At 36.6% G+C, this 15,736-nt stretch overlaps 1 protein-coding gene across 1 annotated transcript; it reads right to left on the bottom strand.

The window, feature by feature from the left end:
- Positions 1 to 10,973: 10,973 nt before the first annotated feature.
- On the bottom strand, positions 10,974 to 13,854 carry LOC113056648 (interferon regulatory factor 2-binding protein 2-A). Its single transcript, XM_026223437.1, has 2 exons — positions 12,914 to 13,854; positions 10,974 to 12,070 (listed from the first exon to the last, which is right to left on the bottom strand). The coding sequence occupies exons 1-2, from the start codon at positions 13,677 to 13,679 to the stop codon at positions 11,370 to 11,372; spliced, it is 1,467 nt and encodes a 488-aa protein (XP_026079222.1). The 5' UTR covers positions 13,680 to 13,854; the 3' UTR covers positions 10,974 to 11,369.
- Positions 13,855 to 15,736: the final 1,882 nt, after the last annotated feature.

Raw genomic sequence — 15,736 nt, 5'->3', positions numbered from 1 at the left:
CCAAACACAACTGTGGTTATTCTGCCCAACACAGAAGGAAATATTTGAATTTCAAAATAATTTCAAAATTTAAATTGGAGTTTGTTGAGTTCAAATGCAAAATTCTTACTCAAATCTCACTCAAATTTTAATTCAAACTGGTTAATATCGGCATACACAGATAATAGATTTATAACAAATTAAAAATTCAAACTCATTCACATGCAAAGCTCAAACGCAACTTCAAACTAATTAATAAAAGCAACACTATACAGGTTTTGAAAAATGATTTTAAATTCTCAATTTGAATTCAAATCTCAAACTGAAACTTTAACTCTAACTCATACTTCAAAACTCAAACATGAATTAATATTCCTTTTCAAAATTCAATCTTTTAACGTGAACTAAAAACTCACTTAAATTCAAATTTCTCAATAACAGCATACAACTAAAAAATAATGACAGTTTTATAATTGAATTTCAAACTCAAACTTAAATTAATTTCAAATTAAAATTCAAAATTCTAACTCATTCACATGCAACGCTCAAACTCAAATTCAAGCTAATCAATAACAGCAACTGCATCCAGGTTTAGAATAATGACTACATTTAAAAATTTGAATTCAAATCACAAACTTAAACTTCAAAACTCAGATGAATTCATATTCATTTTAAAAATTCAATCTCAAATTTTAATTCAAAAATTTTGTGAACTCAAAACTTCAAATTCAAACAGCTCAGTAACAGCATACAAGTTAAAAATAATGACAGATATTATAATTCAAACTAAATTTAAATTCAAAACTCAAACTCAAATTAATTTCACATTTAATTCAGAATTAAAATGTAAAATTCAAAAACTCAAACTCAAATTAATTTCATATTTAATTCAGAATTCAAATGTAAAATTCAAAACTCAAACTCAAATTAATTTCACATTTAATTCAGAATTCAAATGTAAAATTCCAAACTCAAACTCAAATTAATTTCATATTTAATTCAGAATTCAAATGTAAAATTCAAAACTCAAACTCAAATTAATTTCACATTTAATTCAGAATTAAAATGTAAAATTCAAAACTCAAACTAAAAATTAATTTCACATTTAATTCAGAATTAAAATGTAAAATTCAAATCTCAAACTCAAATTTTAATTCAAAACTCTAAGTCATTTCACATTCAAAATTCTAACTCAATTTAACTAAATTCTATTCAGATTAAATATCAATCAAATTTTGAAAGCAAAATTCTAATTTAAACTGGTTATTAGTTTTAGAATAATGACAAATTCAAAACTCAAAATGCACGCTCTTTCACAAAGATGCACTTGGAATAAGGATGAATAGAATCCTTTATATATTTCTTTAGTAATTCGTAAAAGCTTAGTCTCAACATTGTTCTTGGTTTTATCCTTTCAAAGTAAGGAAACTAGAGAAGTGACGCAAGCGATGGTGTACTTTAGTTCTTTAGCTGTGATCTCAGCAGAAGCTCTCTGATCTGAGCTCATACACCTGTGAACAGCTCCAGAGGCTCTGCCCACACGCCGCTATTTTGGGTTCTCTTCATGCTTTGTGTTTGTGTAATGCTCTTGAGGCTTCGAGAGCTTCTTTTGAGAGCACACCTGTTAGTGGCATGCGCTGACAGAGCTCCACGAGCGCTTCTTCCTGCTCTGAAAGCTGCGAGAGGAAGAGGAACATGCTGCAGAACCCTGCTGACCCTGAAGGAGGAACAGCAGATGTACGGTCTTTGATATCTTGCTTGTTGTGGCTTTTTGGTTCATCCCAGCTGGTTACATAATAGTACTATGCTGGCAAGCTGAGTGCGGTTTTTTTTTTTATTTGTTTGTTTGTTTTTTGTTCTACTTTCAGTGGGTTTTTTTTAAAGCAAAGTTCTAACTCATATTTTGATTTGAGCAGCATACACCAGCCAAGTTTTTTTTTTTTTAAGAATTCTCTTCTGTTCACCGAGCCTGTTTTATTTGATCTAAAATATTGTGCTTTTTTTACTATTTAAAATAACTGCTTTCTTTTTGAATATATTTTAAAATCTAATTTATTCCCTGTGATCAAAGTAGAATTTTCAGCATTATCACTACAGTCTTCAGTGTCACAAAATCCTTCAGAAATCATTCTAATATTTCTATTTATTATTATCAATATTTAAAACTTAAAACCTAAAAATTAAAAGTGAATTTTTTCAAGATTCTTTGATGAATGGAAAGATCCAAATATCTGCTTTTATCTGAAATAAAAAGTCTTCCCATTCAAAAGCTTTGAAGATAATTATTACTATTTATTTTTATATTTTTTGGGAGGAAATAAATTATAGAAATGAATACATTTTATTTTAAATGGATCAAAATTAATTCTAAAGAAAATAATTCTTCTGAACTTTCTATTTATCAAAGAAACCCTAAAAAAAATTATACTCCGCTTTTTTTCAGTATAATAATAATTAAACATTCAGCAAATCAGAATATTAGAAAGGTTTCTGATGGATCATGTGACTGGATTAATGATACAGAAAATATAGCTTTGATCACAGGAATCAATTACATTTTAAAATATATTCAAATAGAAAACAGCTATTTTAAATAGGAAAAATATTTTAGAATTTTACTGTTTTTGCTGTACTTTGGATCAAATAAATGCAGACTTGGAGAGACTTCTAAAACAAAAACAAAAACTAAAAATCTTAAAGTTAAAAAACGTTTGACTGGTAGTGCACTTGTTAAGGAAAGATATGTGATGTGTTTGTTTTTTAGTGTTCATACTGACAATAAAACACGCAACGAATAAAACAAAAAACAAAAAAACACTGCACAGGCAAACAGAACCCACATTTCCTTCAGAATATGTACAAATCTGAAACTTGTCTCCAAATATAACACTGTCTCTTTTATTGTTCGCTTTTGAACAGAAAAAGATCTTCCGGTCTGAATGAAGCACTTGTCCCCGAGGGCCGAACTGTCCCTGATAGAAGAGGACAAGCAATCTCCTGTATGTTATTACCTTCTCTTCGGTTCCAGCGTGGCCTGAAGCTGACGGACACGAATAGCTCATCTCAGTGTTATCTGACATCAACAACCGCTCAACAGCAAATGTCCCACAGTTATTTTAAGCCACATACAGTAGTGTAATCTCGTCAAATCAGCCCCAAAATCATTAGCGACGTCAATCTTCAGGCATCAGTTCTGGTCTAACAGTAGAAATCTTCGCTTAGAGCGAGTGTGTGTCCAAAAGAGTCAGTTTCCAGACACTAACTAGTCATTAGCATTAGTTCATACAGAAACAGCACATATACTCATATCAAAACATACACAGGATTTTCAGCAACAGACTTTTAGCGGAAAGCATATTCTCTTCCACATTCAGTCCTCAGCTTAAGTGCAGCATTCATGTTAATAACAGCTGTTCTGTACGGGAACCGTTTATTCAGTGCTCCAGTTTTTGGATTTGGCAGTGTCTTGAGATTGGAAATGGAAACACTGGAAGCACGCAGGCGCTTTTGATGTCTACAGAAAGAAGCATGGCGTGTATAGAAGACAGAGCTCTAATTTCTATTTTTAAAAGCCTGATTTTCTAATGTGGTTATAGATGGATTTTAGAGGTCAATCCTTATTATAGAAACAGAAAAAACACACAGTACATGAGGCTCACAACAGAAAATACTACATCAGTTTTTACTTCAAAATTTAATGTTTAATTCAATGTGTTAGTTTCTACTTCTTTGTAATTATTTGTGAAATCTACTATTGATTTCTTCAGCAATTCTAGCATTTTTATTTATTTATTTTGTGTGTGTAGGCAACAAGTTATGCATTTGTACACCGAAGTTCACTATTTTTCATAGAATTTGGTGTTAAAACATTGCTTAGTTAACAACAACACTAAAAAATGGCATGCGGATGCTTGTTAAAATAATACATTTTTAATTACACTGCACTATTTTTGTGTTTGTTTAATAAGGCTACTAATTTTTATGTATTTTTGGTTCAGTGATTGTAAATAAAAGTTATTGGAGTATGTTTTATTATTTCAAAAATTCACATTTGATTCCATGTTATACTTGCTATTCCTTTGTAATTATTTGTAAAATAAGTGGAATTAACAGTTTCAAATTAAAAGTGTTTCAAATGCAAGCCTAGTAATTAATTAATTTTAATTTATTTACTTTAATTTTATTTTATTTATGCATGGTTTATTTTTGTAATTTATTTATTAATTTTTAATAATTATTATTTTATTTTTTTATCCATATACTTTGGCACTAAATTTTGTGTATTTTTTTTATAAATTAAGAGATTAATAGATTCTCTCCACTCAAAAATGGAGAAAAAAAAACAAGTAAAACACTGAATAAAAGATTAAATTATAAAAAAGAAAGACTGATAAGGTTCTTTCTGGTAAAACATATTCCAGTACTTGTATTTACATCTTCAACCAATCATTTTTGTACTTTATGTAGGCAGTGGAGTAGGTTTAGAAACAGGGCTAATAACAGAACGAAACCCCAGTTCCTTTCATGTGCTCTCTTCTTTAATGTTTTGTAAAATTACTGATTTGGGGCTTTATGTGGAAGAGCGACTAAATACCCTGGAAGAACCCACCCCAGCTCAATATCCTCATCCACCCTGCAATCAGAGGGGAATTTCTTATATGCCCCACACAACCTAATTGGCAGTCAGAGCCCCAGCCATTGAGCACCGGGAGGAAAAGACTTCGTTAGAGTCTGAAGTGGGGTCGAATTCTAAAGGGATGCACTGATTGATGAAAAGAGACGGATTCCAAGGTGTCCTCGATTCGGAAATTTGCAGGCGACCTTGTTTTTCCCAGGCAGGCCTAAATTAACCGGTGCATCGTCTATACTGGGATTTGGCAAATGTGGACCAGATTCCATTTTTGGCACAGTCCTTCCTCCACCTCTGTCAATGGATGTGAGCTGCGAGACACACTTGTTAAAGAGTCACCGATGATGGACTAGCGCTCGACGTGTGAAACGTGCAATATAAAAAAAGAAATAAATAATGGCCTAGATCCCACAGAATAGGTGGCCTAGAATTAGTGAATTCTGGATGGCAACAGTCTTTGTGAAAGAGCGTGCATGAGCACAGACAGAAAGACATGCATGCACAAGAACTCGCATTTAATGCACTGATTTCGACAGTTATCGCCAATGCAATCCAAAACACAATGGAAGGATGTGTTGTATTTTCAGTGACTCGCCACAAAGGGTGCAAGTTCTTCTTCTGCCGAAACAAAATAAAACAAAATAAATAAAAATATAAAATGCAATCAAAAAATTAAGGGTATATATATAGTCTGCTACCAAAAAATTATTAATAAATAAAATAATAATAATAATAATCTCATATTTATTTATTTATAAATGTAATATATTTATAAATTTACTGATTAATAGATCAAGTGCAGGATTTATTTTGAAACACTCCACTCAAAAACAGCTAGTATATTTCATAACTAATATTAAAAAAGTAAATAAAAAACAGCAAGTAAAGCGTTTTCAAGTAGAAAGATTTCAATAGTAATTTCTGGTGAAACCCACTCCTGTTATTGTATTTTCATCTTTGACCAATAGTTTTTACATTTTATGTAGGAAGCTCAGTAGGTTTTGCAACAATTAAAAATTAAGTTAAATAATATATATATATATATATATATATATATATATATATATATATATATATATATATATATATATATATATATATTATTTAACTTAATTTTTAATTATTGCATATATATAAAATGAACTAAATAAAAGTAAAACCTGTAAATATATTGTCCGTTCTGCCACCGAAAAAGGAAATCTAATATTTATTTATTCATTCATTCATTTATATATAAACAAATCTCAAGAGATTAATAGATTAAGTGTAGGATTTATTTTGATATACTTGAAAGAATTGTAAAAAATACAATTAAAAACAAATAATAATAAGAAAAATACATATAAAATATTTTATTCATTCATAAATAAAATTATATATATATATATATATATATATATATATATATATAAAACTTAATTTTTAATTGTTGCAAAACCTATAATATATATATATATATGTGTGTGTGTGTGTGTGTGTGTGTGTGTGTGTGTGTGTGTGTGTGTGTGAAGGCAAATGCAGTTTAATGCATAATGCAAGTACGTTTTGTATTTTCAGCAACTCTTCACCAAGTGAGACTTTTGTTTGAATTTTTTTCTGTCATGCACGATAAATATGCGCAACGGAAACACAGTTGCAGCATGTTGGCTGAGAACCCACACCTGCATTTTCACACTTTTGAGGTGTGTTTGTGGCCTGAGCCGAGTGAGGCAGTAATTATTACCTGAGCAGTGTAAACAGGAACGAGACGAGAAGCGTCTGCTCCAGCTCTGTGATGTTCAGTTTCACAGACTTTGTGGGGATTTTCCAGGATCTGAAGTTCAGTGCGTCAGACGCTCCGCTGCTTCCTGCCGTCTTCCTCTTGACAACACACCACCTCAACAGAGAGGTTTTAATAAGACTTATACAAATCATAAAGACTACTGTTACTGTCACAGAGTGGTCCCTGTCCAAACACTTCATTACTCATGTGATGTATTTCCTGTATTTGGCCATAGTGTTCAAGCAAGCAGGAAGACCACAAGTGTGTGTAGAACTTTTCATTATGGGACACACTTGTGGTTTGTAAAAATGCACGGGTTGACAGAGATTTATATTTATTTTAAATACATTGCATTTTAAAATCAACTTCTAAATGTCTATTCAGTAGTCCCTACAACAGATGACAGTTGAATATGTGGTGCTTCTTATTAAGTGATAAAAAGCAAAAATAGTGCTAGTGAATCAAAGAATCAATCAGAGCGGTTACAGTGTAAATGACTCGCTCAATTGAATCGATTCATCTTTTCCCTGCAACTATCGCATCTTCAGTTATGTCATCGTAAAATATATTATTATTTGTATGTTATAAATGAATTTGGTGACTGGATTTGCTTAATGTTGTAGTGAAATATTGTGCCCCTTGATATTTTTCTAGTTGTGTCGCATTATAGTTTTGCAGGTACTGAATGGCCCTTCAGCTTTGACTATATTCACAATAATCCTGGCCTTTTTCATAATAAAACACAATTACCAGATCGTATAAAGATCAGTATCTCGTCAGATTGCTTTCTAAGATAATTTGACCCACAAAAAAAAAAAAAAATGCATGCTAACTTTACTCATTGACCACAGCGCAGACGTTACTCATGCCATCAGAAATTCTCCCTGAAAGCTTCAATTAAAAACATCTCCATTTAATCTCATGCAACTGAACTGCCACAACATCCCAAACCAGAGTCAATGCATTGATTAATGATGTTGTCTGGCGAAAATGCATGCTGGGAGTGTCTTACAGGCAGCGAGCCAAACGGGGCGACACGGCGCTTTTGTGCTGAAATGCGAAATGCAAATTGGTTTGTAAAATACTTGCTAGGTGACACGTCAGGAAAACAACATTCCTGATGGTGCAGCAGTTAGGGGATGGAAATATGATATGCATTCAGTCTGTTTATTCTATTTAAAAGCTGCTGTGACCTTCTGCAACAGCTAAAACACTCACATGTCTCATCTAAATCAGGTTATCTGTTATCTAATAATCTATCTTGTGTTAACCAGCTAAACAGGCTTTTTGAAAGGTCACTCATGGTTACCCTTCGAGTTCCTCTGAAATATCAATGTTTTATTGCATCAGATAACAGCACAGTATCTGGGTTCGAAGGCCAAGTTTGGTTTAATAGTAGACCGGAGTGTGCTTTCCTCATTTCAAGCATGCTTTCGTAAGCAGGACACTGATTAACCTCTGAACACAGACTCTTATCTGACTAATAAATGAACATTAGAAACCTCAATGCACTGGCAGCAGAGTTTATTTTGCACTAGGAAATCTGTGGTGTAACGTTTTGGGTACCGGCTAAAAATACAGCACTCCCAGAGCTGCACAGTGCTTTCTTTATGCTGTCAAGAGGCACTAAAACTCAGAGGATTGATATTCCCTGATCTTAATAAACCAACACGACTGCATAACCAGGCAACGGCACGTTCATGTTCATAAAGAGCGCTGCCAAAACAACTGACTTTAACAGCAGATATTAATGCAAAACGGCTTTAATAACTTAATGCATTTAAAAAAAATAAAGAGCAAAAATGTAATGATTTTAGAAATAACACTGCCACAATGTGTGTTTGTGCAAAGCTTGGCTAAAATCAATTTAAAAGTTACACTTTTCTATGCAATCATTAGTAACAGCTGATGTGATTTGTTTATCTGTTATTTGCCTTTTAGAAGAAACTATTCCAAGATGCCACAGAACTGGATTAAAGTCGATAACATTTATGCATGCACTTTTGTTGTTCACCTACACAAAAAGAACCAATAATGGAAGCAACGTCACCAAAAAGGAAGCTCAAAGCCCAGTCTGATGGTACATTTTGGGAGGAAGGAAGCAAAGGTCACTTCAACACTCGCAAAAGACGCTGATCAAAGCCTTACACAGCTGTTTATGTTTCAAACTTGCAAGCCGTGGAAAATATATCCATGGGCCAGACTGCACAGAGATATTCTGAGACGTCCAATGCTCCACACTCCCTATTTCTCATCTTCCTAAATTAGCATTGTCATGCCTTGACGAGTCAGGATTGCATGATCTTCCCTTCGCCGTCCCAATTACAATATCCATCTGCGGTGGAGACTGTATGGCTTCATCTACGCATTCCTAATAATCCTGCACTAAATAATGAGCGGTTTGCTATTTGAGCGTGCATTTCAAGTAACAGCCCCTGCTGAAACCACTAATGCGTTAAAGCATCTTTGAATGAACCTTGCTTAAGGTTTCATTTGGGTTGAGAAATGTTACTGTTGAAATGCTGAAGGAATATGCGGTATTTAGTAATACTTTTACTTTTTATTCTTAGGACTATAAAGGCTCAAATCCATCATGCATGCATTTTTAACATACTTATTCAAATGCATGCATGCATTTACAGATGTAATAAAGGCTGAATTAAATATGGTAATTCAGACAAAAAAAAAAACTCAATGCATGCAATAATACATTACTACAGCTGAGATACTAAACATAAGTAAACATGGCTATTCCAGAGTTGAGCATGTGAGCACGTGTTGTTTTACAAGCCATCACATTCATTGCATTACTTTTGAGGCTGTGTGTATATTTGGGAAGAGATTTATGTTGTTGGATGTCAAACCACTTTGCATTATTGCATGGCTCCGGTTATGTAACTGTTTGCATTCTAAACCCATGCATGCATTTAAAACTAAAAAATATGCATTAAGGTATATAAAAAAAACTTATATTCAAACCCTTCAGAACACTACAGTAAAGATATAAACACAAGTAAACTAGACGACAGTGAATCAGCTATTCCAGTGTTAAGCATGTGTTGTTTTACAAGCTACCGCATGCATTGCATTTCTTTTGCTCTGTGCATGTTTGGGAAGAGATATACATTATGTTATGTAACTTTTTGCATTGATTGCTAAATCTGATGCTCTTTTGGATTCATGCATTTAAAACTGCAATAATTCAAACCAAAACAACCTTTATGCCCAACTTAAACTGATAACATGGCCAACTGAATTACTTTGGTTTGGTATTAAAAACTTACAAGTGTAAACTAAGGAGAATGACTCTAATTCCATTGTTATGCATATGATCGAGTGATGTTTTACATCTATTGCATTTTTTTTTTTTTGAGGCTCTGTGCATGTGTGGAGAGCTTTATATTAATGTATGCCAAACCACTTCATCTCATTGTTAAACTACTGCTGTTACTAACCATTTAAATGTTTGCATGCATTTAAAACTGATATAAATGAATGCATTTGTGGGTATTTTTTTAGCATGCCAATTCAAACAAAAACACTAGATGCAAAAACACACAGGCCTCGTTAAATTCCCATAGTCAAGGTAACGAGTGTAAAACAGGGACTGTGACTTTGAAATTCCAGAGTTGAGCATGTGACCAAGCGCTGTTTACACGCTAACGCATTCATCGCATTTTTAAAGCACTTTTTGGGAGAGATTTACATTCATGGTCAAACCACTTCACTGCATTGTTATACCTTTTTGTTTTATGTAACTTTGCATTGATACTATGTAGAAAAATATAATACATGCATTGAAAACTACTATAAATAAATGCAGGAGTAGATATTTTTAACATGCAAACTCAAACCAAACACTCTCCATGTAAAGCTAAAACAGATCTCACGGGTTAAACTAGACTCCTACTGACAGCCTGATACTAATCAAGAGTAAACCAGGGACGGTGACTCGGGAATTGACCACGTGTTGTTTTACAAACTACCATAATCATCGCATCTCTCTTGAGGCCTGTGTGGAAAGATTTGTACTCATGCTTTCCAAAACACTGCACTGTTATATAACACCTAGATAATGAGCAACAAATCAGATTTGTTGCAAAATATGAAATATACTTCTAAAACAGGTTTAAATTCTTAAATCGAGTAGCTTTGAGTAGCTGAGATGACGAAACAGATGGTATGGTTTTTCAGCATAAGTCAACACATGCAAGTCGTTTCACCCAGCTCCACCCATGTCTGACGAGGCAATTTCCTGCAGCACACAATACACAAAGCCCTTCTACCTAACGACCCAAAACACCACTCAGAGAACTGGTTATGGTAATGATTTACACGGCAGTGCTCATGTTACACGTCATTGCTTTACCTACAACTGCAATAACAAGCTACTCCGGAAAATTAGAATTATATATTAACCAGGATACAGCGTTTACTAAATGCACCGAAACACAAACCCTGTAACGTAAAGCGTGACCTGGTTGAACTATAGAATTAAAAAACATATCCGAGACGACATACATTTGATGCAATGGCACACAGCCAGTGAAAGCAACCGCTCCAGCGCTCAGATCCCCAGAAGAAGCAAGCAGAGACTCTACATTAATACAAGATCAGAAAATGTATTTGGCAAATTTTAAACAAGTGCATACAAGTACAGATAGAAGCGTTTTCCAATGTTTGCCAAGTGCTCGTAGAGTTGCATTAGTCACATTCTACGTTTAACAGGAACTGCCACCATACCTAGAAGTACATCAAGAAATCGTTAAACATCGACAAAGTAGAACGTAGTCCGTTATAATGAGTACATACCTTTTATCTTTAAAAAATATAGAAACACAATATATTCAAAAATCAAAAAAAAAAAATTTTTTTACAGCAATGTTTACCAAGTATGCATGTCCCTCATGTCCTTTATATACAAGTCCGTTAGTTTCTGTCTGGATGGTATGCATGAAATATTTATATAGACAAGAATATTTAAAAAAAAAAGCGCAATCAAGTGTCTCGCTCCTTTTTTACTTTGACGTCTCCTGCAAGAATGGTGGCTATTTCGCCTTGCATGAAAGCCCACGGTACGTTGGAGCCCACCAGGGGGCATTTCTCGCCGCTCGGACAGTACACTTCTCCGGTCGCACCCTGCTGTTTGATGCTCTCCCGGGAGCAAGGGAAGCAGAACTTGTGAGACGCCACCGAAGGGCACTGCACAAAGTGTGTGTCCTCCAGCCTCTCGTGGCAAAGCGTGCAGCACAGCGGGATGCTGTTGGGAACCGAGGAGTCTGGGATGCTCTGCGGATGCACCTGATCCATGCCCGGAACGTGAGGCGTCACGGTGCCCTGCGCCAGCCGTCGCTGGTTGGGAGAAAGCGGGCTGTTGCTGTTTCTGCGTGTGGTCGAGTGCACCTGGTTGGCGTCCTTGGGCGAGCTGTTTCCGCCGGCGTTGTCCGCGGCCAGAATGAGCGCTGCGATGGGCGAACTTCCGTTCTGAGCGGAGGCCTCCGGCGGGGTGGTGCGAGGGTGAGGGGATACCGTGGAGGGCACAGAGGCAAAGCTGGGCGGTGGCACTGGGGGCATTTTCAATCCGTCTCCCGCCGGGAGCCACTGCTGTCCGTCTCCGTTAATCTTGGCGGCGGTGCCGCCCTCTCCGTCAGGCTCCGGTGAAGCTTTTCTCTTCAGATTCTTGGGATGTTTGCCCCGATCTGCAAAAAAGCATGAACATGCATGAATTACAAGTCAAGTCACCTTTTGTGTCAAAGCGGTGTTTAAAGTATTAACCAGGGAAAGAGTTCTCATTCTCCTCTGGCCAGACTGAACCTGCAGCTAATTCTAATTACAGCACACAATGCGTCTTCATGCAACGATGACAATGTGGCAGACGCAGTGATGCATTGTAGTGCCAGACGTAACAATGAGGCTGACTGCAAATGCACCACATGCAAATACACGTTGAGCTTTGATCAGCGGAAAATTTCTTGCAGCTGACTCATGCCATAGTGCTCTCATTCAAAGCAGCCGCCATTTGTGAGACTACAGTAGCATTGTATTGTACTGAATGCATCTATCTATCAGTCTATATATATAATAACCAAAACGAGATTGTATGGGACAAACTTTAGACTTTTCTTTTATGCCAAAAATCATTGGGATATTATGTAAAGATCATGTTCCATGAAGAAAATTTTTAAACTTCCTACAGTAAATACATCAAAACTTAATTTCTGACTAGTAATGTGCATTGCTAAGAACTTAATTTGGACAACTTTAAAGATGATTTTCTAAATATTTAGATTTAAATTTTTTCGCATCCTCAGATTCCAGATTTTCAAATAGTTGTATCTCGGCCAAATATCGTCCTCCTAACAAACCAGACATCAATGGAGAGATGATTTATTCATCTTTCGGATGATGCATAAATCTCAATTTAAGAATATTGACCCTTATGAATGGTTTTGTGGTGCAGGGTCACACATAATATCTAACAATACAAAATTAATATACATATGTACATATTTCTGCATACCAAAAATATAAAAAAAATGTACCTGATTTGGAGGCAGGAGCGTTGGTTTCGTACACGATTCTCTGCTGCATGTGCTCTTTCTTAAACCTGCTGTCGTACGCGTTGAGCGTCATTAAATCCCGGGACGTCTTGCCCTTGATCCAGTCGTCTGTGCGAGTTTTGTGGCTGTCGCTGATCTCCGGTGTCATGCTGTCCGGTCGGTGCTTGTCCTTGTCGTGCTCCGTGCTGGAGACCGAGGCTGGCCGCTTGTTCCCGCCGAAATCAGCGGTGCTGAGTCCGGGTCTGCCGTTCATCGCGTGACCCATGCTGCCGTTCACCAGAGGCACTAAGTTGGGCGGCACGCCGCTAGTCCTGCGCGGGTTTGGACTCTGGCGGTTGAGCTCCGGAGGATCGTCCGGTTTTGAGAATCCGTTCGGGACCGGGATGCCGTTCGCCTGCCGCACAGACTGGTATTCCGGACCCTGTCTGGGTGGACGCTCCGTGGACAGCGGGTAGCGGTCCAAAGGCTGCGGCGGGCGCGAGCCCGGGTCTCCAGACGCGTGATTCATCGCCTGGATCTCTTTCCCAGATAACGGTTTCCCCACCGGTCTGCCGTCCTGAAATCCATGAGCTCTTTTGAGCTGCCGCGCGGTTTCAATGACAAACTCGATCCTGTCTGCTCCTTCATAGTTCACGCATCCCCTGCAAACGGGCTCGGTAAAATCCCAGATCATAGCCCACGGCATGCGGGGCAAGTCGCATAAATAACACGACTGCCTCCTCGAAGCAGCAACCGCCGCGGACGACATCGCTCTTATAGCTGGAAAACCCTCCGAAGTACAGCACAATCCTGTCAGAAATGTTCGCGGGAAAACGAGGTAGGCTCCTTTCGAGTAATAATTGAGTTACAAACAGAACTTCATAGTAGTGTGCGCTTTACTACGAGGCTCGCTCTCTCTCTCTCTCTCTCTCTCTACTACCGCGTCCAGACCGGAGCTCAATGTGGAGCAGTGACGTCACAGACGCTCCCATTCTATTTACTTGATTCTTCGATAGAACTCCCCCTCCGGCGCATGCGCGGTGACAGCGCTCTCTCGACCAGGGTTGCCAGGTTTTCTCAAAACCCTCCCACGTGCTATTTAAAACACCTCAAAGTACCCTTTTCATAAGACTGTGCGTGTGATGACGCGTTTAACCATAATCAGTATCGTTAATACTCAAAACAAAAATATATTTTTTATTATTATGTATTTTATTACCTTTATTCGGTTCGCTTCAACCCGCGGCTTATAGTGTTCAAGTTGCCCAATTCCGCGGAAAAACAAAGCACCTGGCAACCCTGCTCTCGTCACCCCCTCCCGTCTTCTTTTCCTTTATTTAACTCTACTTGAATCGCTGCGAGAAGTAGGAAATGAGCGAAAGAGCGCTTTCGATTTCACCAAAGACGCGTTGGAAACGATTCAAAATTCAAAGCTGTGTTTAGACCAGACTCGCTGACGTACGACGAACGGTATATGCAAATCAGCCAAATCCTTACCGAAAGGGACGTCGGGATTTTTTTATTTTATTTCATACGAATTTGGTTTCCATGATCACGGAAAACATGGAAATATGAGATAATTGCGATTTACAGTCATGAGAAAGTGGATGTTAATGAAATCGTGTATGTAGTGGATTGCATTTCTGGTAATCAACAAGAAAATGCACTATAAACTTTTCTTTCGTATACATTAAATCACAAACGACTTGGAAATCATGGAAAAGGTGTGGTTATTTATTCATAATATTTAATTAAAACGTATTTTGCAACTAAAGTTCAATGGTTAATATTTATATATATATATATATATATATATATATATATATATATATATATATATATATATATATATATATATATATATATATATATATATATATATACACATATATATATATATATATAAATATAAATATAAATATATATATAAATAATTGTTTTTAATCATAATTTAATTATTATAATTTATTATGATTATTGGAAATTCAGATGCTGGCTGATGTAGACTAAAATAAGATGATCTAAGATGATCTGGGTTCACTCTTGCATTAAAATAGCAAGAAAATATGTCTACTGTTCGCCTTTTCTGGAGATCCCCCTAGTTGCGAATAGTTGACAGAATCACCAACACGCCATTCAGACTCAAAATTCAGCTTACATTTTTCCGTTCTTCATCATATATGTCATACTCCTGAAATAAAACATTCACACTCTCACTTCCACCACACAAAACCTGACATTTTTGTTCTCGGTTAGATGGTAATAAACGTCACTGGGTACAAAATGTCCACAGTGTGAGGAGAACCAACTCTGTAGGTCCTTCCCTTTTGTTTTGGCTGTGTTCCAGTTGAGTGCAGCTTCAGGGCTCTTTGGGTGAAGCAATGCGTCTGAAATCTGCAGACACAAGGCAGGATGTGTTTGTGCAAGCCCTCGTGACGTTGGAAAGAGGAAGTAAGTTGTTTAGTCACGTACCCACAGCCCGCCTCGCCCTTCTCAACGAACATTTAATCTGCTGGCCCGCAGCCAGGGCTTATGATCAACCCTCCTCCTGGAATTGGGCGTGTTTTGTACCAGAGAAACTGTAAATATCACCTTTTCTTTCCGGCCTGACAACTACTTCCTCCAGTTTGCATTCTGGGTAGGCCGATCGTATTTCACATGGCTGTGTCACTCAAGGGCAACGTCTCAGAGATAGGTCATCGCTTGATATTGTTTTCTATATCAACTGGCAGACTGTGACTCAAAAATGGGTCAGTCATGAACAAAAGAGGGAAAAAGAATGCTGAATGGAAACAATAATAATGCATATGCATAGACTGGATGACA

The sequence above is a fragment of the Carassius auratus genome, chromosome 38 (assembly GCF_003368295.1).
Source record: "Carassius auratus strain Wakin chromosome 38, ASM336829v1, whole genome shotgun sequence".
NCBI classification, from domain to species: domain Eukaryota; kingdom Metazoa; phylum Chordata; class Actinopteri; order Cypriniformes; family Cyprinidae; genus Carassius; species Carassius auratus.
Note: the sequence above shows the minus strand (reverse complement) of the source record. Positions and strands in the feature narration are given on the sequence as shown.